Here is a 26,602-nt window from a genome sequence, read left to right as displayed (position 1 = left end):
TCAAGCGATGATTGATTGGTATTAACGGGCCCAAAGTGTGCCAAGAAAACATTCCCCACACCATTACACCACCTCCACCAGCCTGGACTGTTGACACAGTTTGGGTCCTTGGATTCATGCTGTTGGCACCAAATTCTGACCCTACCATCTGTGTCCCTCAGGAGAAATTGAGATTCATCAGACCAGGCTATGTTTTTCCAGCCTCCAACCATCCAGTTTTGGTGAGCCTGTGCCCAGTGCAGCCTCAGCTTTCTGTTCTTGGCTGACAGAATTGGAATCTGACTTGGTCTTCTGCTGTTGTATTCCATCCACCTCAAGGTTTGATGTGTTGTGCATTCTGAGATTCTTTTCTGCTCACCACAATTGTACAGAGTGGTTATCTGAGTTATTGTAGCCTTTCTATCAGCTCGAACCAGTCTGACCATTCTCCGTTGACCTCTCTCACTAACAAGGCGTTGATGCAGAATTGCCACTCACTGGATGTTTTTTGTTTATTGCACCATTCTGTGTAAACTCTAGAGACTGTTGTGTGTGTAAATCCCAGGAGATCAGCAGTTATAGAAATACTCAAACCAGCACCAAAACCATGCCACGGTCAAAATCACTGAGATCACATTTTTCTCCATTCTGATGGTTGTTGTGAACAATACCTGAAGCTGCTGGCTGTATATGCATGATTTTATGCTCAGTGAGTGTATATCTCTGAGCATTAAATGGTCTGATCTTGGATTGAACTTGCTGGAATGCCCACTCCTAGGAAGACTGGCAACTGTCTTGAAGGCTCTCCATTTGTCAAGCTCACTTTCAAATTGTTTGGAGATAGCCTTATAACCCTTCACAGATTGATAAGCAGCAACCATTGCTTTTCTGAGGACATGGCTGTTCTCACTTCTTGGCATGATCTAGACACATAGCTGGGTGCTCCAAAACACCAAACTGCCAAAAGTTCTCCTTTTATACAAGTAGTCACACTTCTTGCTGTTCAACTAATCTTGTGCATTTTGTTAGTAACATCTGGCTGCTAATTACTCTGTTAATTGTGGAAGTAGGAAGGGTATAAGTATTCTTTCCCACCTGGTTTCTGAATGTTGGTTTACTTTTTGGGGAAAATGACTACATATTGAAATCTGTTGTGTTCTTTCTGTTGTTACCTGAGGTTATTTGCTTGTTTACAGTAAGGACCACACAATTGTTATTTAGGTCCTGATCAATAAAAACGTAGAACTGAAGGAGGGTGTACTTTTTTTTTCCCATGACTATATAGCCAGAGTTGCACTGTTTCAGACATTAGGTTGTAATGCTTTATTAGGAGTTTAGCATTGTACAATAGCAGCTTTTAACAATAAAAAAAAGATTAAATCATGTTCTTGGAATTTTTTCAACTTGTTGAAAATAAAGAAAATTAAATAAATTAATATGCCCCTCATGGACATTCACAAACAAATTTCTACATATAAAGTTAAATGTGTGGCTATTGTTCCCATTTAATGCATTAAAACCGGGAGAATATGGTCTACAATTAAATTTGGACCTGCATTCATTTAATCTGTGCTTGAAAGTGGCCCAAGTGTGCATACATTCAATGGCAGGGGAGAGAATGAGAACTAATCTGACTACTTGACTCAATTTATGATATGTGATCTATATTCTTCAGGCCTGATAATTGTTTTTGCAAATGTCACCTATTAAAATTTCTGTCTAAAATGTTTTAACAGCCATAGATAAAATTAAAAATTACATTTGATTTTGTTTATATCAATTATGTAATGTGTCGACATATAAACTGTACAACATAATTTGCAATGACAACTGATGATAAAAGCTATGATGATAAAAACGGAAATGAATATCATAACATGAATATTCCAGTTCCCTTTGGATACAATTGAGGTCAGCAGCAGCATAGCAACAGGCAGGAACAGTTATCCCCCCTCTGACTTCACACAGCCAAGACACAGAACAGCGAGATTAAAAAGGCACACTGGCCACGCTGACGGATTATCACCAATTAAGATATGTACAAAAATATATATATATATATTTGACAGCAAGGTCTCTGACTGAGTTTCACTGACATTGCACAGTAGAATTACTCTTGACAACTTTAAGAGTTCAATACAAATAGTCCTTGCCTCATGCGTGTGCAAGCATCACAGTTTTCAGCCTTTACAAAAGAGTTGCAATAATAATAATAAAAAAAACCTTCAGCTTCTTAATATAATACCATGGTCCAAATAACAGGATCAAATCCAGACTAGCCTAGCTTCACCAGGAACTAGGCAGCTCTGAAAAGAGCCATTTTGTCTTAAACGGGTAAGGCACTTTGATATGGGATGGCACCTCATGTAAGTAACACAGCTCAGGCACTGCAGACCTGGACTGCACCAACTCAGAGAGATGTGTCCATTCAGAATAGCAAATCCACCGACCCCTTTCGTCTACAGCGCGGTATCTTCTTGTCTGGATGGCATGGAGAAGGCATTTTGCTCCTGCTGCACATGTTGAGTATGTTCAGGCAGTATTGGAGAATCTGATGGTGGGGGAAAGTCTGAGTCTAATGGCAGTTCTGTGGGTTCTGAATGTGTGAATGAAGATAGGTCCTTTTGACTTGGCTCTGGGGGTTTGGGCTCAGGCTGTGTGGTAATGGTCCGTGAAGGCAGCTCTGAGCTGTGGTAGTAGGGCAGAAATGGGCGCTCATGGGCACACAACCGCATGGCCACATGTGTGTGGAGCAGCAGCTGGGGAAAGCGGGACGTGAAGTAGAAGATAAAGTCATCTGGAATGGAGCCCAGTGTCTCCCGAACCTCCTCAGGTAACTCACGGTAATGGTGCTTCTGTGGAAAAAAAGAGCATTTTCAAGTTAAATTTGCCAACACTCCTTAAGATGAATGTGTTAATGTAAGAGATAATACAAGTTAACTTGATAAAAGTTACTGTTGGAAATAATTAAATGTTACGCAAATAAAATAATGCTAAGCATTTTCAATTGTGTGATGTTTGCCATGAAAGAATTTTTAAAAGATTCCTTTATGCTGATATTAAAACTGACATAATTTATATACAGGGTTGATAAAAAGCAATAAACTAAAGGAAAACAATTATTCTGCTTGTTTTTGTTTGTACACGTAAACAACGTAAATGCAGGTCTCCAAAATGCACATAAAACAGCAGACTTGCCTTGTTTCTCATGGCACGCAGAAGATCTCGAACAGAGCCGCCTTTGTAGGAGCGAAATTTGCGGAGATCTGTAAAAGAAGTGCTACGATAAGTTTACGATAAAACATTTTCACAGGAAATATTCTGCAAATACCAGCACCGACAGGTCTATTAAAGACTCATTGTGGAGAGACACATTTTTGCAATGAGTTCATATCCTGATATGTAATAAATTTACCAAGATTACAGCAGTGCATAGGCTTAAGAAGTACAAAGTAACATGTATAACTAGGTAATAAAATGCCTAAACTCAAACCCGCACCCGTTTGTAAAGGCACTGTGATATGCTCCCTCCAGTCTCCTTTCACCACGGCACGCCCCCCTCTTTCCAACTGCCTCACGATTGGTCCATCTAGTGGCTCCTTCTCAATCCGGTCACTCACGTCCTAGGAATAAGAGTCATGTCATGCATTGGGTTTACTTTCCATTAAGCGCCATGTAATATCAGTACTCATATCATCAGATCTGTGTAAATATGATTCTGTATTAACAATCAGTAATCTTATAAATTCTGTATATTGCTAAATATGGGCCTTTACATCGTAATATTGTTTGAACATCTAAAATTCACCCTTTCACTAAACATCTAACGTACAATTTATGAAAGTAAGAGGCAAAATCTGCAGAAGAACAATGTCAAGTTCAAGATGCCTGGAACAACATACCATCTGATTTCCTTATTTTTTCCTACAGAAACGAGCAATGTGGAATGAATTCGATAAACAGAAAAAAAATAACATTGATCTAGTAACATATCTTACAAGAAGAAATCATATGTACCCTGCTGTTGTGCCACTGAAAATCCTTGTGTAATTATTCATCACATTCCTAAAGAGAAGAAAATATTGCACTAGTTTTGCTGTTCAGTACCTGGAAGAACTGCAGCTGTTTTTCAAGGCTCCAGAAAAAGGGATGTTTGAGCACTCGTTCTGCTGATGGCCTCTTCTCGGGCTCCACACTCAGCATCTGCTCTATCAGGTTCATGGCCACAATGTCTTCTGCAAAAGACCAAGTTCATCTCTTAATGCAATCTTATAACACGATTTGCTTTGTTTAGTGTACAAGAGTATGTCTGAAGAGTACGGAATGTATCCTAATTTATCATAACGGCTTCTTGTTCATTTTGATGAACAAAGATAATGGGTTATGCAGAGGAAATGATAGCCATACCATGCTTGTCTGGCTGCAAGTGGTCCAGTGAATAGACTCCCAGGAGAATGTTGGCTTGCCGCTGCAGGGACTTTCCAAATGGATGACAGCCCTGTGATACCACGTAGTAAAACACACAGCCGGCAGAAAAGATGTCCACTTTGCACGTCTGGAATTGAGAAAAGCCATGGATGACTGAAGTCGTTCACTACATTACATGACTTTATACCAATGTGCTCCTGAATGCTTAATTCTGATTGGTCAGAAAGTGTTGATTAGTTTTCTATAACAGCAGCTCTGTCTGTAGTTCTGGCTTCAAGGTATATATTAATGTGCTCATTCTCTTATGATATTGTTTCTGTAGTAACAACTTACAAAGGGACCTTCACCATAAATGGACTAAAAATTGTGTATAAGCGATATGATAAAGTTTTCTGTGAAGAGACATTTATTTGGCATTTTTGAAAGGACTCGTCAGTGTCAACTCTATCATTCAGAAGTACAGCTTTAACTAAGTTTTTCACCACAGGAAAGACATCAGGACAGACAGTACTGTATTTTCTCAGCAATATGACAAGATGTGTTTTTTTTTTTTGTATGTTTTATTAACTTCAAGAGAGAAAAAGAGAGGCTGGTTAGGGACCGACTGATAACAGAATCCAACTTGTTACGCAGACTGGTAAAATGTACGTTGTGTTGATCTTGTAATAGATCGTGAAATTTGGTAGAAGCGGTATAAAAGGAATAAAACACTTAAATAAAATATAAACCAAACAACATGCTGTAACAGTAATCTCCATCTATTTAAGGTCAAACATTTTGGGTAACAACCTCATACTTCCACTTTCTATGCACTGTGAACTTTATTTAAAAGCATACTCATGTCATATAGCTGCAACTAAAAGTGTCTGTAAAATAATGATACTTATGGGTAATCAGAATAAACACAAATATGTGACTTTTCTTGCATCTATCACATTATTAAGTGAACTGTGTTGCAAATTCAGCTGGCCCAACATTGTCTATAAATTAAGTGAGCTGACACACCTGTGGTGCGATATGGACTGGACTTCTTTTCTATATTTTTAGTGTCAGTATTCTCGATTTTGTTGATCACTCACAGTACAGGTACACTAAATTAAGTTAAAAAAAAATGCTGGAGTATTTCTTATGTATGTGTTTAATGAGAAGCTCCATCACACATCACTCAGTCCTCAATGTGTTGTGCTTGGCCTGCTTACTGCCACTAATGCCACAGACTTGGTACCTGTAATGGTTTGAAAGAATTCTCTGGCCAATATTCAAATGTATTTGCTAGCACTCACTGGGTTGTGCTTGGCATCTTCACTAAGCACTTCAGGCGCTATCCATCCCTCTGTGCCAGGAACACCAGACCTCCTGCTGAAACTGTGTCTGCCTGCAGCCAGCTTCTTACACAGGCCAAAGTCCGAGATCATGGCACGAACACGCCCATGGGCATTCGGCATAGATACCAGGATGTTGTGTGGCTTCAGATCTCTGTGAACTACAGAAAAACAAAGCATGAGTCTCAAGGAGGTAAAACCTAGACTTTTTCTGTACCACACCTGCATAAACATTAAAATTCCAGGTCACACGTAAGGCACTTAGGAAATCTGAAAGTAAATTGTATTTAAATGGTAAAACACTGTATGTAAATTAAAATAAATTACTCATAGCAAAACAAGATAGAATCTTACTTTTTTCTGATTTTTAAATGATACCAGTTGTTACAAGTTTAATTTTATTTTAACATTATTATTATTATTATTATTATTATTATTAGTAAAACACAAGATGCCAGAAAATTTAATTCACAGTAATAAACCAGGTTAATAATAAAAGCAATGCTGCATGTCATAAGATCATACAAGGAGCAGCACTAATATTTTATTTAGTCACTTATTCTCCCAGGTTTACAGTAAATGTATTTGGCATCTACACTATATGTCCAGAAGTTTGTGGACACCTGACCATCACACCCATATGGGTTTGTTGAACAGATTTAGTCCCCCTTTGCTGTTGTAATAACTTCCATGCTTCTGGGAAGGCTTTCCACTAGATTTTGAACGTGGCTGTGGGGATTTGCCCATCCAGCCATGAGCATCCGTTAGTTCAGGAGAGGAGGCCTGGGGCGTAGGGAAGACCCACATATGGCTGTGATGTTCGGGTGTCCACAAAACTTTGGCCATTTAGTGTATATACATTCATTCATCTTCAGTAACTGCTTTATCCTGGTCAGGGCTGCAGTTGATCTGGAGCCTATCCCAGGAACACTGGGCACAAGGCAACAGAATTCACCCTGGATGGGATACCAGTCCATTGCAAGACACCTTGCACACACACATTCATACCTAGGGTCAATTTACTAGTTTATGTTCTCTGAGATTTATAAGTACGCAGCTGACTTAAGGAACAACTTAACAACTTAAGGAACTCGCCTACCCTTAGAACAAAACTCCATAGCACACTTGAGCAGTCGTACACATGGAACTGACGCATATGGTTTGAAAAACTCTGCACTAATTAATCAGCTTGATTTGCTTTATGAATACCTATATTGAGTGAATGCAGATGTGCCAGTCCAGACATGGTTTGCTGCAGCAAGGTCACTGGTTCCAGCCCATGGCGATTAAAATCCTTCTGCTCTACGTACTGCCAAGAAAAACAGAGCATTTATTTATGCAAACACATTACAAGTTACCTAACTTTGAACCTAGTGATGAGTTATACTAGAGAGTTTTAATCTAACTTAGTTTTAACATATCTGATCATGTAGCCAGATAAAAAATACATCTTTATGTTACATTTTGGTGACAGAGAGAGAGAGAGACAGAGCTCTTCCAGTCTACATAATATCTATGAAAATATTCACAATTTATATAAGTAGCAAATTACTGCGCAACACTGCCTGTCCTCTGCTGCGTTATATAAGTGTTATATAAAAATATATACATACATACATTTATACAGTATATATGCATAGTGAGACATCGTCTACTGAATATGTTTAACTCCAGTGTTACTTATAGCATAGATTTTGTCCATAAGTTTGGCACCTCACCCTTGTGTCATGACCTAACCCAAAACATTCTTTAAGATTTCAGTTCTATTTTTTTTTTTTTTTTTTTTTTAGAATATTCCCTTTAAATAGACACTGTAAGAGTAGTGCAATGTGTACTATACCTCCTGCAGAGTTGCGCTACACAGCTCTATAGCGATGTACTGGAACTGGCGGTCACGCTCCGTGCAAAAGTAGCGGATGACATTGGGGTGCTCGTCTGACTCACGCAGCAGCTGCACCTCCCGGTCTGCAAAGCTGAAGCATTCTGGGAGAATTCTCTTCACTGCCACTTGGCGGTTATCAAAATGACCCCTGACAAAAAAGCAGAAACATTTACCTTTAAGTATCAAACACAAGGCTTCTGTGTATAAACTTCTGAAAACATCATAATCAGAAATTACCTGTATACGATGGTGCCCTCGGCACCATGTCCCAGAACATTCCTAGGATTAAAGGTGATGTTTCCAACTCGAACAATGCTGGACTCGTCCTCTGAAGAGAGGAAACAAGATTCCAGAAAATCAGATAAATCACAAAAATCAAAGACTGTAAGACTGTAACGTCAAAGCATTAACTGATATTCAGACATGTCAAAGCTCTTTTAAGATAGTTAAAGTGTTTGGAGAAGACTGATCATTCAAACGCACGCAATGCAGAGTCATGCTCACCTCCATCGTCATGCTCAGCTGCAGAACCCCCTGGTTCGGAATGAGACAGGTTGGAATGATTGGAAGCACGTGGTGTGGCATTAGCGCTGCTTTGGCCGGAGCTCTCAGCACGGCCACGTGCCACCTCCAGGAAATCACCGTCAGGCAGCAGGTCGCCAGGTGGCTGGAAAAGCAGCTGCTGTTTCTGTAGGAGCTCCAACTTCTCTTCCATTTGTCGCTGGAACTGTTGGTGCTGCAGCTGCTGTTGCTTCTGCATGCTCTGTGTGCAGACAGGACATGTGATGAAGTAATTTTCACATTCTTTCTGTCATGCACTTTTTACCACGAATCAAATATTAAAACAAAAAATAAAATATCTGATTACAAATTAAACTGATTAACTCTATGCCACTATGGGACATAAGTATCTATGCTATCAAGATTTTAGACATGTTCAAACAGACTGACTGCATTTAAAGCTGCGATTGTTAAACTACCTCCTTACTCAACATGATCTCTGCAGGCTAACAGCCAAGGCAAGGTTTGAAAGTAACCTAAATAAAAATGTTTTCTTAATGTGAAAATGTCAAATTATAATATAGCTCAATTTTGGTCGACACACATTTCATCATTTTTGGTTGTTTTCCAGAATTCAGCCACAGAGATATCTGACAGGTTTTAGGGGCCACCTCACATACAACTACATATATCCTTCAAACTACATCTGGCAGCCTTTAGCATATGTGGAATGCTGCCATTAAATCTTGCCAAAATAAGGCACAGAAGACGACACTTGCAAATAAAACTGTTTATGTCTACTTACTGTCCACACAACACACAACTACACTAATGAATAATTTTTTAAGTATTTTGGTGAATGGTTTAATATGTGAATGTGCACAATTATGTTGTGTCTAATCACACACTTTAACCTGTTCTATGTGCAATTTCCAATAACAATGTTCTCAAATACTGTCCCAACATTTTTTTTTTACCTTGGGGTAAGTGATGATAAAGGCTACCCAGCCAGCCAGGAGGAAAGTGCTGAAGATAATGGTGGCCATGTCTTTGAGTATGGAGTCCACAGGTGCTTCAGAGCGGAGTGGGCGAGGCTGTTTTTCCTGGAGAGGATGGACAGGAGGGGGCAAGGGGCTGCTGTCCTCCATCCCACTTTCATTCACTTTCTGTTTTAGTATATCAGGGGAAAAGAAAAATGAATCAGTGATTGTACAAGGAAATGCCTGGCAATTTTACTGGCAACTATTTTTATGCACATTCCCATGTGAAGTATCCCATTCTAATGATTTGGCTTTCAAACCAGTGGAACTGCAAGAAAGTTCTTTAAAAAGGCTAGCTGAACCAGCAACGGCACCATCCTCACCTCCTCGATAGTTTGCTCTGTAGCAGGAGGGATGACGTTGCTGTGCTGACGAGGAAAACCATCCGGAAATTTTTCCAGAATCTTCTTATGAGCCTCAGGCGGAGTCTCGTGATGACCTACAAAAAAGTCAGAGAATATGTTCATAAAGTTGGGCCTTATAATTAACATAGAAAGCAAAACCAGGAACTCAATTCCACTACTAATTTAAATACAACTTACAGTGCTAACATTTACAGTGCTGTCTGCATGCATCAGTAATTATAGGCACATACCTGAAGTAACAAGCAAGAAAAAAGAACAAACACAGACAACCTTCATGTACATCCACCAGAGGGCAGTATGACCACACTGCACTCTGCAAGCATGCCTCCGGGGTATAAAGCAAACAATCAGAAACCATTTAAATGACTAAGGCTGCTTTCACACTAGGCATCGTTTCCTGTACTACCAGTGCATGTTTTACATGTTATTCAATCAGAAGTGGCCATGAAGCAAGTGGAATGAGATCGTTTTTAAAAAGCTTGGCCGTCTCCCTAATTTATCACACGCTTCCAGTGCTTCCAAAAGTAAAAAAATATGTATTTCCAACTGCATCCATCTGCAGACCGGAGTGCCAGCTGCAGTGGTTTGAAGTTTTTGTCCTCTAGTGTCAAGGGCGTAATGGTGGCTTTGCAAGCACGGGCTAACGAGCAGCAAAAGTGGAAGTTCAGAGCTCTGAACTGTGTCATTTTCAACCTTGGTACATTCAAGCTACAAAGTGGGGAAGAACATGGACGTCTCCATAAAATCAAGTTAACAGCTAACAGGATTTCTATCACTGAACAAGAGGCAGTCTTGCTTCCCAGCTTTTGACATATATAATATAATAGATAAATAACATCAGTAATTATATAAGATACCTATAAGTAGGAGGTAGTTCCTCATGTAGTTGACACGGTTCCGCTCCTTCAGGGCCGCATTGAATTTGACACTGGTGCTGGGCGTGATGACACACTCTTGGTCCTCCTCCACATTGCCCTCCTGGCTACTAGGACCCTCCAACATTGGAAAAGTGCTACCACGTGGCTGAGGGAAACACAAATAAAAACAATGCTGACAAGAATGATATTGTTATCATCAGCGAAGGTGTTGTTCATAGTACACTATATCCCTTTATGGCCGTTATCTTTCCAGTGATGGTTTGCTTAGAAAGATAACTACCTGGACCATAGCTTTCACTAGAGTTGCAATGAGACAATGATGCAATTCTTCACTATGCAAATAAGAGTTTTAGTTATTGAAGCATGTTCTCAAAGCAGAAAGTATCAGGATCAGTATAGTTATACAACTAGCCAATTTCACCTCCAAGAAAATTTGATACATAACTTCATAAAAACACGTATGATATGAAATGGCAGAGCACAGAGAAAACAGTACAACCTTCTCTACAGTATGGAAACTCTTGTCAGTACACTACCCTGCTGGTCTCATGACATAACTTGTGTTTTAATGTGAGTAATATTATCATTCGTTTGTGGGAATGGGAGAAACAGTGGCAATGTGATGTCCCTGCTTGAACCTTCCATATTAACCGCCTTGTACTGAATTTTCCTTATCTGGTTTTCTGGCTGTATTGCATATTTATGGTCATATATCTAACTTTCCTAGTCTATCAGAAAATATTATTTTGCACCACCTTGGTCAAATAATGAGTAGTTTATATAACAACGTAATAGGTTGAAAATGAACATCACTTCAGAACTCAACTCTTGTCATGTTTTGGGCAGCAAGCAGCAAAGCTATTTGAACCAATTAGCTTGTAAGAAGAAACTATTTTTCTGAACCAGTGACCAGCGACAATAAACAATTGTATATTCGTAGCATACACAATATATATTTTTAATATGTCTTGACTGTCATGTTCTCAAGTCTCCATCCTGCTTTTGGTTCACATCGAAGTCGATCCTAAAGAGAGTTGAAAACTCGGGCACTGAAAACTAAAAGTGAACCCGAAAACATTATTATTTTGCTTTTATTCTAAATTTTTCTGTTTGGTATATAAACCAGGGCTTGAAATACAGATCAGACACACAGTTGCAAGAAGTGTGCCGTGTGAGAAAAAAATGATAGAGTGAAAAAAACCTAATAGTAAACTGTTATTTAATTAAGCCTAGTTAAGAGAGACTTCTATAGTACTGTTGATTAAAAAGCTGTAAAGAAATCATTTCAAAATACTTTGCATTTAATACATAAAAAAACTAATCGATTCATTTAAAAAAAAAAAAAACAAAAAAAACAAATGACAGATTACTCAATTATCAAAATAATCCTGAGTTGCAGCCCTACAACCTTCCATTTGCATAACAAAAAAATGGACTAATTTAAGAGAAAAAAAAAACATTTGATTGACAATGAAAAAAAAAATGAAGGTCTGTGGTTTGTTATGTGACATTGTAAAAATGGTGTTGTAACAAAGCTACACACAACAGCCTGGAAACAGCATGCTATTAAAAATGCAAAGATGGGATTCGGAGAGCAAGGTACACCTTTTTTCAATCCAGTGAATATACTTTGCTCTGAAAGTGTCTGTTTTAAAAAGTTTGTTTCCCTCTTGGACTGAAAAACAGCGTATGGAAGTGTGTACACACAGAGATGCTGACAGCCAGCGAGATTGTAACTGCCAAAATTTTAAAAATATTTAAATAAATATTACAAATGGTAAAAGTACCATATACTTCAGCTGGTTGTTAGTGAGGCTTTTCACTCCATTCAATATTTGTATCAAGAACACTAATGAACTGGTCCAGCTGTATTAGAATTAGAATATTCTCTGATTTCTAACGTCAAAACTCTTGCTGAAATCTGGACGTGAATTTCTACCTGCCTCACCGCAGACAGTCCATGTGGTCTAGAGCCAAACTACTGACCCATTGTAGCAAGGGCGCAGTCAGTCTGACTATCTGAGATAAGCAGGCACTTATGCACTAGCAGAAATATTCACTACCCACATCTGTTATTGTATGTCTAGAGTCGCAGTGCTCAACTTGACAAACACAACACAGACCTACCAAAAACTGCCATGGAACAATCCTGATATGTTTCACTCACCACAACAGTAACTCCATCATGCACCAGAGAGGGAGATGCATAGAGGCTTGTGGAGTACTTTCCCACATACAGGGTGGACCTACGGTGAAAGGGAGGAGGGGAGGGAGAGAGAGAGAAAAAAAAATCATTAAACAATTAAACAATCTGTGAGCTAAGGCTTATCTATTCATTTCATTAAAAATGTTACAAGTATAATTATGCTATAAGCACATTTAATGCAAATCAGAATGTAAAACTTTCCTGGGATTTCATATTAAACCACCTATGACCACATATGGCATGTTTGAGCATTAACCTCAATATTGAGCAACATGTTATGTGTTCTTACAACTTTAAAAAGATTCATGATGGGGCTTGTGGTACACTCATCATTAGTTCAGTGCAGAGTGTTGAAATGTCTTGAAGATTATACCACAAATCCAGTCAGTTTCACTATTTCAAAATTACCCAGATTACTAAAGCCTTTCATGGGCATTTAACGGAAAGAGGCCTCTATAATCTCTTATGCCACAGGGTGGTTGACGGGCGTTGTTTAGTTTTCTGTAACCTCAGCTCTGACAGTTGTTCCGACTGTGGGGTAAATCACAGTTTTATATTAATGTGACTTGTTCTGACAGGTTATTGTTTCTGTAGCAACAGCTTATTCACAGGAAATTGTATGGCTGACACTCCATATAATCTAAGACTACTAATAAATGGATAAAAACATACTGTTATTCAACAAAGAAAAAACACTGACCCCATTGAAAACATTAATCTTTGATATTGTGAAGGTTTCTGTAAGGAGACTATACAGAGTCAAGCAGGTTTTCTGGTTTCTTGGTTACAGGACGAGCTGTGTTTTTTGTCTTATTATTTTTAACAGAAATGAAAAAGAGGCTGATGAGGGGATGACTGTTTATAGCTGTTATAAGTGATAACAGGAACTAACTTTGTCGATGATCCAGAACATTAAATGTAGATTGTGTTAAATTTAAATTAAAAAAAAAAAAAAAAAAAGTATGATGTGTTGTTTGTTAATTAATTTAAAAAAAAAAAAAACTGCTGTCAAATTTCCTTGGTATAAGAGGAATAAAACACTTTGGGATGTGCTGTTCTTGGAAAATAATCAACTTGGGGTGGTAATGTATAACACCAACTCATCGTTTATTTTTCTCCCATAACAGCACAACCCAAAGTGTTTTATTACTTACCTATGGAATACAAAGCACTTTAAACATTCCAACACTGCATACCACAGAGTAAAAGAGCCAGAAATAGGGCGGCCATTGAACACTGCATTGAATCACTGAGGCTCTTCAAGGAAAATGTATGTCCTTTCCACTCAGATCAATTAGGAACCAAAAAAAAAAAAAAAAGAAATATCTAATGGAATCTAGCTTCAAATCATTTCAAGAAGTGAGTGAATGTCTGAAACTGCTTACATGAGTTTGTCCTCGAGCTTCCTCTCTTGAGGGAAAGGATACTTCCACTGCGTGATACGTCCCACCTGGCCTGAGGTGAAGGTGAGGTAGCGCAGTGTCTCCACGGCTACGTTGGTGTGTGGCACCTTGCGCAGGCCCTCACGCTGCCACATGTACACAGCCACCACGGGAGAGTCATAGTTCTGCACCCACTGCACTGCGCCTGTCTCACTGTCTACGGTTACAACGAGGCCATCGCCATTTGAAACAAAGTGGGCCATCTCTGTAGATAAAATTTTTTAGAAATTAATAACTTACAGTATCTTATTGTATTATGCTAGAGCAAGATTACAAGATTTGCCAATTCTTCAGAATTACACCATTATGTATAACAAAATTAAAGCAGATTTTTTTTTTTTTTTTTAAAGAATCACCGTTGCTGCATTAATTTTGTCACTTCTTTCTGTTCTAGGTTACTGACAAGCATGGCCCACTTGGAGGAACAATTTTAAACAACTTCAGGGACAAGCTACAAAGTTGCTTTTGTGTACAAGCATGTACAGTATAAATATCACATCTTTTTCCATTAAGAAATATACAATTTTAGCTGGTTTGGTAGACTGAAAACACAAGAGTTTGAATTTATTAACATCTACCATCAGTAACTGTGAAACAGATCAGATATTTTCACCAACCGGCTAGGAAGGAAATGCAGGTCTGTGGTAATGGTCATACATTTCCACAGAACTAGGCAGATCAATTAGCATAAAAAGATGGCTGATTTCAGGAACATACGTATGTGGAAATACCAGTGAAATTTAACAAAATAAAGTGGAGAGCAAAGCTGTTATAAAATGCACGCTTACTCCACGCAGTCACCAGGCATTCAAACATAACAATAAAAAAATAAAGACGCTAAAAAAAAGACTCAAATAATGTGTGTGACATGAGTAAAGAAATCCACAATTTTGTTTTAAAAGATGCATATGGATACATAAACTCATCCACTCCCTGGGATTTAATATACATGTTTGTTTCCCTTAGTCCGTATTAATGCACTAGATAACTAGTTAACGTAGTGAACTAGTTAATTACACCGAGTCGGGTACCACTTTTTAGCCTAGCCACCTACGCAACCAAAACAAGAATCTAGGCAGCATACTGGAGCTTTCACCTCCCCAGTGGGAGAACTAAAGAATTTATTATATGTCCACACTTACAGAATGCACAAAACTAAGCATGCTGTCATAAGTCTTGGCAGATATTTTTTGTACACCGTGTGCATACACTGTATATCATGTTCTGATAATAAATAAAATAACAAATATGAATTAAGTTTTTTTTTTTCAATATTTTAAACAGAATGAACATTTGATTTATTCTATGTTGTGCTAAATTGAAATAAAGTAGAAAAATATATCGTGGTAACATTTTTAGCCATATTGCCCAGCTGTACTTCCAAGCTAGAAGTGTAGGAGCGGGTCGTGATCACTTGCTGGCTGTAAAATGGAGAAGGAGTCACGGAGAAAGAGCAGGTAATGAATAAGTGTCTCGTCTGTGTGTGGTTTAAGGCAGCCTATTTATTTATTCCCTCCTCGGTAGGCTGCCAGATGTCAGAGAGAGACTGAGCTGACTGTACCTGCCCAGACCTGAGCTGAAATTGAACAGCAGGACTCTGTGATTGATTTTGTTTTGGTTTGTATTGTATTGTGTGTGTTTGCGTGCTCTGGAAAGCACCCATTAATAATAAAAAAAAAAAAGGACCTTTCTCCTTCCCCTGCCTCCTGTGTCCTCATTACCCACCCCATCCACCAGGGTTATCACACAAGGACATGCAAAGAAAAGCATTTACTGTACTGTACATGATGTACTTAATGGAACTATTTATGCAAATCAGATGAATCCAGTATCATACTGTACATGCCAACCTACAAGGTAAAAGATGAGGAAAAAAGTAACTCACTGTATTTGGTATCATCATCCGGAAGTGTGGATGCATAATCAGAGTAAGTGGCGTTCCACCGCAGTTCTCGGCTCTTGGTGTCATACATGGTGATAGTGTACTCTTTTATTATTAAAAAAAAAAAAAAAGAGAGAGGGAGAGAGAGAAGAACAAGAAATAAGGCCACAGTACAGTCACTTGCTCAATGTTCATACATAATATCAGAAGACACTGGGTTCTATTAATGACTTCCTGAGGGAAGAACAGATATTGTAATATTCAGTGACTGAGAAATCCAGTTCTGTATAATGGTGATACAACATGGATATGGACACACCATCTCTGTACAACAAAGCCTTCTTTTATGTGCTGGTTATTAAGGTCTCATGTTACAGTAAAGATTTTTACTCCCCAATAGAGACCTAACATTTCTTGAGCAGATAATCTCACCTGGATACTGTAGACTTGCACGAAAGAACTGCTGCTGTAAACATTAAGACTGTCCTGTGCTCATCTCAGGACTCCTATTAACAACATGTTCATACTGAACATCCACTCAACACAGTACTGTCTTGCCTTTACTCTTCAACTGTAATGATTTACAGTAAGTTATAGTGATTTATAATCCCACTATCCGTTGTCACCCAGAAGAGGATGGACGGCTATCAAGGTTTCTTCCTCATGCAGCCTCAGGAAATTTTTCCTTGCCTCTAGCTTGCTCATTATGTATTTATATCTACAGCCTGACTTCTGTAAAGCTGCTGTCACCATGTCTATGGTTAAAATAAACCTGGATTGAAATTAAATTGAATTTGTGATGCATTTAAAGATTGTGTGACAAGACATATGGCCCTGATCTCACCTGTGCGACCTAGGTAAAGTAGCGACGACGATGCGCACAGTGTCTCAGCAAAAGAGGAGGTGAGAGTCTGCTGCTTTTCTCCTGTCAGCAGATCTACCACATACCACACGTCCTGTTTTTTACCTGGAAGAACAGAAACATGCAGTTTGCACATGTGAGGACATGACGTTCAGGTTGTGCCACAGCACTAGCTACAAAGTACTCATCTATAAACATTTTGGACTTCACATGGAGCAGTACATAGCAAAATAGCAGTCAACTCAAATAACATGGTCATCTCAGGAGAAAAAGCCACAGCCCCATGTGCACGACTTCCCTCTTCAGAGTAATTTTCTATTTTGACTCCTTTTCACAGCTGCTCTCCTATTCTCCTAGTATAGTTGAATGGCATTAAAGTGAAATTTAAATGCAGAAAACATGTCATACAACATTACTTCATGATATGCGCCCTTTTCTTTGTTAAAGATTGTGTGATTTTACTATGTACATTATCGACCCCAGCGCCGTCTTATCAGGACATAATTCATCCCTGTGTGTTAAGTCCAAAATAACTTTCAACATTTTCTCAGGGGTGAAAAAAAAAACAAATGAGACAATATAGACAAAACAATTTGTGTATATGTCAAAATGATACTGATGAGGGAACCAAGTAGACTTCCTGGGGTTGACGTAGTGAAGCTGTCTGTGGAAAGACCTAACCACAGACTATGCAAAACAGATTCTATCATTAACTATTTGAGAATTCAAAGTGTTTGTGGGGTGGTTTCTTAATCAGCTGAAAACTATCCTTACATCCTCTTTGGGTGGTTACTGGTATATGAGATGGTAGATCCCTACAATAGCCACTACATATTGTGGATTGGATCCTTCTCATAGACAAGCACAATGAGGGGTGGGAAGTGATTAGTCTAGACCATATTGAACTAAGAGATTATGATTAAGTACAGTTAAGACTTAGAACCTTAAAGTTAAAGCTTAGAACCTGCCCATCCCTCCTCTATGAATAATGGCTGCTTATTCTAACAGTAGCGTGTTCATGGAACGACAGAAAATGTCTGAAGCCATTGAGATTTATTTAGTAAAACTGCGTGACACAGTATGCCAGCTGCATAGGATAATCAAATAAAAGGATTGAGAAGCAAATGTTGGGGACAGGAGTGGGAAGAAAAGAGAACGGTACATGGTCAAACAGGGATAAACTCAAATGCTGTGGTTATATGTCTGGGGGAAACCCACTGCCACAAGCAAAAAAAGAAATAGTAATACTTTGACCACATGCATATTACTTGTGCATGTCCCCTACATCTCAGGTGGCAAATAATGATAGCCTTGGGCTATAGCTGACAGGAATGTTTATTTTAACCTCTTTTCAAGTCCGCCTGCCCACGTGGATCTGCTCTACTTACAAAAGTAGTGTTCAGGTGTCAGTTTTCACCTTAACAACAGGGGATTTTTCTAAACAAACCAATTTAATGAAAGATAGGATACCGTAGGAATTTCATTTAGGGGTGCAAAATCTGATACACCAGTGCAGTCATGTGCATTTATAAAGTAAACATGCTCATCTCACCCATGTAAAGGATTCCATCAGAACTGCGGCAAGGGGAAGCCTGGACCAGCTCAGGAATGGTGAAGGGCAGTTTCTGTAATGACACATAAACAGCTCCCTCCAATATTCATGCAAAACATAATTTCTCATCAGTTGGACCTGCTCATTGACATTTAGTTTTTGGGGCCTGTCCATATCTTCCACATAAGATAATGATCTTATGTGGAAGATATGGACAGGCCCCAAAAACTAAATGTCAATGGGCAGGTCCAACTGATGAGAAATTATGTCAATGACAGCATCACAGTTTCATTTCAGCTTATGAAACTACATAAGAAAACTAGAAGTTCCTAAAAGCCCCTACGATTAAAGTAACATTTTACCACTACAGCTTTTAGCTTTCCTCAGAACAAGGAAGTGTTTTCTGTCAATTCTCTCTCTCGCTTGCTCACCGTCAGTCCCTCATTGTTCTTCCCTCCTAGTGAGTACAGGCTTCCATCATTAGGGTCAGGTAGAAATGCAGGTCTGCAAAAAAATAAAAAATAAAAAAAGCACTTGTTTTTTTTTTAATCTGCGGAAATGACTGTAAATGAGATTGCACACAGGAAGAATCGTGCTGGCTCAGCAACTTCAGCATAGTTCCTGTATTCTTACTCGAACACAAACATACAAACAGAACAGAAGAATACTTACTCAGCCACATGGGTTGGGACCTGAAGAACAGGATCTGCATGGGGAAAGGACATAGCTGCTTTTCAGTTATGTGTAAATTGTATAATCATGGTAGTATTCAAGTCAGCAAGCAGCTACGTAAAGATAAACAATCTGGGGGGGCAAAGGACAATAGATAGAGCAAGTATTGAACACTTTACACTGCTGAGCTCCGACACTGACACTTTGTTCTCATCCTGTCGCCACACTGATAAAGTTATCAGTGGCACCTAAGTTTTTGAACGCAAATATCAGAATCAGAACCTCTCTAGTCACCAAATGTGCAGGGTACACAGATTTTAGAGAGGCAGACAGAGAGGGAGAGGGCCAGAGACATAAACAGCTACGTTTTTAATGCTAATAACAGAATCAGACAGTCTTTCTTTGTCTAATGTACACAAAAATGTGACTAGGAAGTAATGACAAATTATACAACACATACATCAAATCAGCTTAACTACCTGGGTGAGTATAATAGGAAGGGTACACGTGCTCATGACATGTGTACACACTGACACTACTGCACAAACACTGGCTGGTGATAACGCAAATGCACAAGGTCACTCCCTGAATTTTAGGGCCTGCTAACTACCATGTCCTCCCTGCAAGTCTGGGGGTTCCAGCATTATTACACCTCCTCCTGCTTCTTCGGGCAGCAGGTGAGACCTGCTAAGCTGGTGCAGCTGGTTTCTAAGACGCTCCATCGCATCGCAAGTGTCTAAAACACCAACTGCACCACACCACATTACTGAAAGGAATTAACACATGCTAACTGGAGCTGTTGGGCATAGGTTCATTTTTAATGCATGTTAAAACTGGATATTGAGTGTGTTCACAAAGTGAAAGGAAATGGGCATGACAAGCGTCTACTCCACTGCCTGACCTTGACGACAGCGTGCTGTTTGTGTCCTACTGGTTAATAATTACCAGCGAACATGTGTGAGTGGAGAAGGTGAACATACATGATGGTGGTGCTGCAGCAATGAGCCCTGGGAAAGTTCACTGCTGCAATAAATGCACTTAAAACTGCTGCTCTTAGGTGAAAGTGCCCACCCATGACTTTTCAACCCAGATAGGCCAACAGATAAAACACATACATAATACATGAATGATAAGCAACTTTATTACCGAACGACAGCATCTCTATCGGCTTCTGGCTGTTGGTTAAGATGGAGGAGCAAAGACCAGCTTGAGGAAATGGAATAAAGTCATAAATCTTTTTTTTTTTCCCCTTTACATCCTAGCAGCTATCACTAAAATAGATATTCTGGGAAAGGATTTGGTGTCCTGGGTCCTCCATGGCAGGCAACAACAATCAATACTCGAGGAGGCTTTAAATGTTGAGGAGGCAAAGCACTATCTTGAAGCAGGAGATTATAGCAGAGTTATTGATGTAACTCATGGAAGCAACGGCAGGAAGTTTGGATAGTCAACCAAAGGTTACACAAAACGGGGTAAGACAATTAAAATCGCAGTAAATAAAAGTGTCCGGAAATGTGTAGGACTGAGAAGAGGGAAGACTTCGCAGCATAAAAGGTATCACACGAGAACAAATAGCACAATGTTCGAATTAAGTTTTATGACAAAATTGAATTTAATAAACAAAAGCTGACAAACTTTCATTTGATTACACTGCTAATATCCAAGCCAACAGTCTTATTAATAGGACTCCATTAGTAAGTTCAGATTTTTAATATTTTCCTAAAGCAAACAAATTACTATCATTTCTAATATAACCTCTGTAAAGCCTTCACAGCAACACCATTCTCATGATTAGGGGTGAAAACAGACTGATGCTTTTTGAGACGTACAATTAGCTTGATTGGTTTCATATTGCCGTCAAATATTACATTTTCTGGGAACAGCCACTTGCTGGAAATATGACGTTCATTTTTCCTGGAACACTTGGCATTCAGAGTCCACCTTACATTTGTCCAACAAATATTTTTTCGAAGTGTAGCACAAAGCTGGTCAGTATGCACTACTCATACTGGGGAAACAATGCCAAGAATCAATCTCTAGTAGATAAACTGATAACTGCATTTAACTGTCAGTAAATCCTGGAAGCCAAAAACTAGCAGATTAAATCAGGAACTGTAATTAGGTTTTCCCTCATATTTGACTAGTCATTCTGCAGGTTGCACCGTTGAGCTAGGCAGTTAGAAAGCTAACTAGTTCAGAAAATATGACTGAACATAATTTGAAGAAATTTCACAGTGCAAATTGCCAAAGAACCGCACCAATTACATTGTTCCTGCTACAAATCAGTGTTTCAACTGAAACTTCTGCTTTCTGGTACACCCTCCTCCTTTTGCCAACTCATGTACTCTAGGTATCGCAAGTTATTTTGTACATTGTTAAAGCAGAGGGCAGGAAAAGACTAAAAGCATCAATTCTAATTGGTCAGCGTGTGCTTACCTTCCTTAAGTGTCCATTTAATAGAGCCAGAGCGCTTGCTGACGGCGTGCAGGTTTCCATCCAGAGTGGAAACAAAGAGTAAACTCTCAGGCAGGGAGACGCTGCTGCGACTGCAGTGGCCCTGCAGAACAGAGAAAATACCAAAAAATATATATATGCATTTATTACTTAAATATATATTTGGCAACACATCAGATATTTCTTTGGTGGAATTTGGGGGGGATCAGGTTTGGGCCAAAATTGGGTTTTGCCCTCAACTTTCAGAAACCATAAATGTGTTTCACCAAAACAATAGGGAAATTATTTTATTTAGATTTTCATCTTCCCACAAAGGGTATGCTGGAAAAGGAACCAAAAAAAAAAAATTGACTAGAAGTGCTTGGACCATGTTGTTGGACAGCTATGTCCTAGTGAAACAGACATTTAAAAAAAAGCCTGCTCAATTCAGCTTGTATTCAGATGCCAGCTGTCAAACTGTCCATGATGCTCCTGTACTGCAGTCACAAAGGAATCTTTAAATGAGATTTTCTCCATATTTTATTTTCAGGGGTAACTTGATTTTAAAATGATTTTTAAATGTGAATGAGATGCAAAACATGCAAAAGAAATAACATATTTCAGTAAGCGTAGTTTTCAGAAGCAGGGGTAGAAATGTCTAAATTTCATCATATGAAGGGTTGTCCTAGGCCACCACATACTTATCTACACATGATTCTAAACTGCAGTTATCAGATGGAGCCAGGCAGAACACTGACACTAGCAGGAAGTGAAACAACAGACTGAAGTTATATATATATATATATATATATATATATATATATATATATATATATATATATATAAAATCGATATTGGATATAAATAAACGACATTAGTAAAGTAGAGACATCTAGAATGTCCTTGACTGAGACTGTAACATATCTCTGGATTATACAATGTTTAAGATAATGAATCACGCATGGCATGTGAAAGGCTCTCGAGGGAATTAATTGCATAAAATAGACTAGACTGACAGTCTTAGCCCTGTGCTAAGCCCATATAGTGGTGACTTCAGTGAACGGGCTGGGTGGAATGCACTGGCTGTGAACAACAACGAAGCAATAGTTCTGGTTAAAGCACTAAAATAAAAAAAATAAATAAAAAATAAATAAAAAATAAAAAAGATGAAATCAGTTTGGGAGCTTTTGTAGCCCATGTGCTGTGTGGGCTGAGTAGCTTTCAGGCCCATGTGGATGTCAATCCTTCCAAGTTTTCTCTAACTGGCCCTCATGGGGGAAACTGGACATGGTCAAAATAAAAGACATGATGGAGTACATTTGGCTTATCTGGACATCTGTTAGACAAAAGAATCACCTGAGAGAAAGCGATGATGGGACGAAGAAAGACAAAAGAAACAATGATGCATAGAGTGTTTTTCATTCAGCCTTTAACCAGCCAAGTACGGGAAGGGAAAGGAAGTAAAGTAAAAGACTAAAATGAACGAGAGATAAGAAAGGAAAAGCGTAGCCTGTAGTAAATGTATCAGGCAGCTTTTAACAGGCCAGGTTTGGGCCAGACAAAGCAAGTGGCGTACATATTAAATGCCCGTGTTAACCGATACGCCTGATTCATTCTGTGCTTTTGGCACTGAGGCCCAGCAGAAGGGTGGAGTGGCAGAATTGCAGAATGTTCCCAGTTCCCCAGTCTCTGCTTCCTAATATCCACCTGCAACAGCCCTCAGACTTACACATCTTAAACATGTGAAGCAGATGAGTGGGGAGGTCTGTGATGGAAACCCTGCAGGTAAGGAGCTACAGCTGTGATCCAATTCCCTTTCACAGGGAAATATATGGTTTAAAAGTTGAATCTGAAGCTGACTCATCCTCAATCAACTCTTAAGAAACATTTCAACAAAAAAACCCCAACAATGTAAACCAACTGGGGACTAGTCAGGAGGAGTGACCTCATATGCTTTTACAGCATGAAAAAGAAAGTACTCAGCTGAAACAGAGTTAGAGTAAGATGAACAAAGAAGATAACAAAATGCTCCCATTCATAATACGTCACTTGAAAATTCTAGCAGCTTCTCTAATTCAATAATGATATACCAAAAACCATGTATATCATACAAGGCTATAGCAGCATTTCTGTGTGAAGCACATTTTTAAGAGAAGCCAAAGAGTTTCTGGTCAACAAAACACAAAGCACAATTTATGATTCAAAGGACTAAGTTCCTCTTTGAACCAGGAACAACAGAAAGCTGACAGGTCCTGGGGAAACAACCGTCTCTCTGGCTCAGTGTCCCTACTTCATAGGTATAAATACTATAGGCTATTTAAGGGATAAAACACAAAAGGGCATGCTATTATAGAAAAGAATCAATGTCAGGGTGATGTGACGCCCTGAAGTGTTTTATTCTTCTTATCCCACAGTAATTTGCCAGCGCTAACAATTCTTATTAATTAAAGAATGACATGTTGTACTTCGGTTTATAGTTACGCTTAAGGCTGTGGAACATCCGCAAAACAAGCTAATTCAAGTAGTCACTTAAATTAACAGCTATAAACAGTCATCCCTTTACCAGACTCTCTTTTTACCTCTCTTGAAGTTAAAAAGACAAAAATGCTTCTTGTCATGCTACCAAGACACCACAAAGCACATCGCCCTGAAGACTTTCCTGTGTCAGAAAACTTAAAGTTACAGCTTTACCTCTAACTCTTACAAAGCGCTGACACTGGAGACTCCTCACAGAAAATGTCACCATTTCAACAATTACACACGTTTATAAATCAGTGTATGTGGCGCGTCCGCCATACAATTCCCTCTGAAAGTTTTTGGAATGTAAAGTGTCCTTGAGCTGTGGAAAGGCGCTATATAAATAAAACATATTATTATTATTATTATTATTATTATTATGGAAACGATAACATATTATAAAAGAGTGCATTAACATAATTAATATATATGACCAATCTGATTTGAGAATTCAACAACAGTGTGGTACAAATACAGCTGGGGTCATAAGTTTACATAAGTTTGTTGTTACCTGGATGATCAACCACTGTTTTTATGTTTTGTGGTAGTTGTTCATGAGGCCATTGTTTGTCCTGAGCAGTTAAACTGCCCACTGTTTTTCAGAAAAATCCTCCAGATCCTGCACATTGTTATTATTTTGTCTTCTGGGAAACATGTAAATCTCTTATGTAGCTTCTGAATGGCAGTACCAAATGAAAAAATAAGATATTTAAACAAAATAATAGCAATTTACACCAATCATCCTCTTCAAAAGTTTACACCCCCTGGCTCTTAATGTAGCGTGTTGCCTTCTTGAGTATCCGTGAATGTTTGCACCTTTTGTAATAGTTGTGTACGAGTCCCTCAGTTGTCCTCAGTGTGAAAAGATGGATCTCAACATATAGCCACTGATGGAAAGGGGTCAGATATGCAGAAGATGCTGGAAAAACATAAAATGTGCAGGACCTGGAGGATTTTTCTGAAGAACAGTGGGCAGTTTAACTGCTCATGACAAACAAAGGACTCGTGTACAACTATCACAAAACATAAAAACTGTCATTGATCATCCAGGTAACAACACAGTATTAAGAAAAAAGTGTATGTAAACTTTTGAACTGGTTCATTTGTGTAAATTCAGTTATTATTGTGTCTTGTCGAATATATATAAACATCTGTTAGACGAAATAGTTTATTCAGGGCAGTACTAAGTAAAACCAAAATGGTTTTATAATCACTCTTTTTTTTTTTTTTTTTTTTTTTTATAATTATTAACATTTTGCAGATTCTACAAGGCATATGTAAACTTATGACCCCAACTGTACATAATATACAAATATATACAAAACAGTCAACTCATTCATGTGTCAATATTTGTATAGCTGGTGAAATGAAAAAACACGCTTTGTTCCACTTCTCTAGATTTGGTGTTATGGCTGTGCGAACAACATACACCTGCACACTTTCCCACTCCACTCGCCTCACACAGACCCAAAGACACTTTGCAGAGAGGTCATAATTTATTCACTCCTCCCCTACTGAAAAAGATGAATTCTCACTTTCTGAAGAACAGAGAAGCAGAGAAACAGAGAAGCACCTGCAAGTCCCACAGCTCTCACTGACGTTGATGTCAAATTGATGTCAAAACTGAAGGAAGCCCAGGGCCTCACTCTGATGATCTCCATACTGTGAAGCATTTTTAACATGCTGGGGAAGACTTTGCGTAACCTTGTTGTGTAATACTGCACACATTGGATAGCATGGAACATCCGGCAGATTTTTTATACTGTACTGAAACAGGCTTTCTCAACATGGTGCATACACCCACTAATTTAGCACAATGCTTGGGTGCTGGAGGCTTTATGGAGCTTGTAATTAGCAAGCCCTGCCCCAATATTTAAGACTTAGGCAAGCTTGGATCCCTCTTAGTTCATATTTGTCTCAGTAAGATAGTGCCTGACTGATCCAGAAACAGCTCTCTGATCCGAGTACAACACCAAGCTCAAAGACGTTTTATTAATGCAGGTCCTGATTCCTCTTCAGCTACAGAGAAGTCAAAAAATGGGAAGTGGAAACCGTTTCAAATAATGGTAAAGTGTGACGTGATGGCTAAAAATACAAACTATCGGGTATTAAAGTTCATTTTTAAAATCAATTATGGTCTCCAGTTAGAGAAAATTCAAAGGAGTTCATTTATACACAACTGCAACTGTTCACAATTTGCAATAAACTATGCATACCTGTGGTAATCCTAGTAGTGTGAAATTTTCATTACAGTAACATTTAGCCACTCGCAAACTTGCGAACTTGCAATTCGTGGTTCTGTGATCACACTCGAGATAACAATGATTGAGACTTGGAACTGTAACAGGCAACAGACTGAACAGATTGTACTAATGGAAGGGAAATGAGTGCAAAATGCACCGCCCTTAAAAAAAAAAAAAAAAAAAAAGAACCCATCTAAAACTCAAAGCCCAGGTCAACACAGAATTAAACTGAGTCATATCCTCTAACCTAACTGATAAATCACAATACTACTACACTCTGAACACTTTGTCTACAGACTTGTTAACCTGTGATAAGACTTGGCACAGAGGCCTCGGCAGACTGTTTACAGAACAGCGGCCATGTGCTCGTGGGTATGAGCTGGACAAGTCATTTCTTA

General features: G+C 38.8%; 1 protein-coding gene across 1 annotated transcript in view; it reads right to left on the bottom strand.

The window, feature by feature from the left end:
• Positions 1-1,287: 1,287 nt before the first annotated feature.
• The window catches only part of LOC113528209 (serine/threonine-protein kinase/endoribonuclease IRE1), a 28,304-nt gene continuing 2,989 nt past the window's right edge, over positions 1,288-26,602 (bottom strand). The window contains exons 2-22 of the mRNA XM_026916617.3: positions 21,448-21,568; positions 19,012-19,045; positions 18,771-18,843; positions 18,340-18,412; positions 16,770-16,892; positions 15,929-16,030; positions 13,987-14,248; positions 12,563-12,641; positions 10,375-10,540; positions 9,476-9,591; positions 9,090-9,278; positions 8,116-8,374; positions 7,849-7,939; positions 7,570-7,759; positions 6,939-7,038; positions 5,691-5,890; positions 4,387-4,534; positions 4,087-4,214; positions 3,479-3,602; positions 3,178-3,245; positions 1,288-2,834 (exon numbers count right to left, since the gene is read on the bottom strand). Coding sequence (XP_026772418.3) covers positions 2,439-2,834; positions 3,178-3,245; positions 3,479-3,602; positions 4,087-4,214; positions 4,387-4,534; positions 5,691-5,890; positions 6,939-7,038; positions 7,570-7,759; positions 7,849-7,939; positions 8,116-8,374; positions 9,090-9,278; positions 9,476-9,591; positions 10,375-10,540; positions 12,563-12,641; positions 13,987-14,248; positions 15,929-16,030; positions 16,770-16,892; positions 18,340-18,412; positions 18,771-18,843; positions 19,012-19,045; positions 21,448-21,568 — 3,042 coding nt within the window. The 3' untranslated portion in view covers positions 1,288-2,438. The remainder of the gene's footprint in view (positions 2,835-3,177; positions 3,246-3,478; positions 3,603-4,086; positions 4,215-4,386; positions 4,535-5,690; positions 5,891-6,938; positions 7,039-7,569; positions 7,760-7,848; positions 7,940-8,115; positions 8,375-9,089; positions 9,279-9,475; positions 9,592-10,374; positions 10,541-12,562; positions 12,642-13,986; positions 14,249-15,928; positions 16,031-16,769; positions 16,893-18,339; positions 18,413-18,770; positions 18,844-19,011; positions 19,046-21,447; positions 21,569-26,602) is intronic.

The sequence above is a fragment of the Pangasianodon hypophthalmus genome, chromosome 13, assembly GCF_027358585.1.
Source record: "Pangasianodon hypophthalmus isolate fPanHyp1 chromosome 13, fPanHyp1.pri, whole genome shotgun sequence".
In the NCBI taxonomy this organism is placed as follows: domain Eukaryota; kingdom Metazoa; phylum Chordata; class Actinopteri; order Siluriformes; family Pangasiidae; genus Pangasianodon; species Pangasianodon hypophthalmus.
This window is presented reverse-complemented; position numbering and strand designations above follow the sequence as displayed.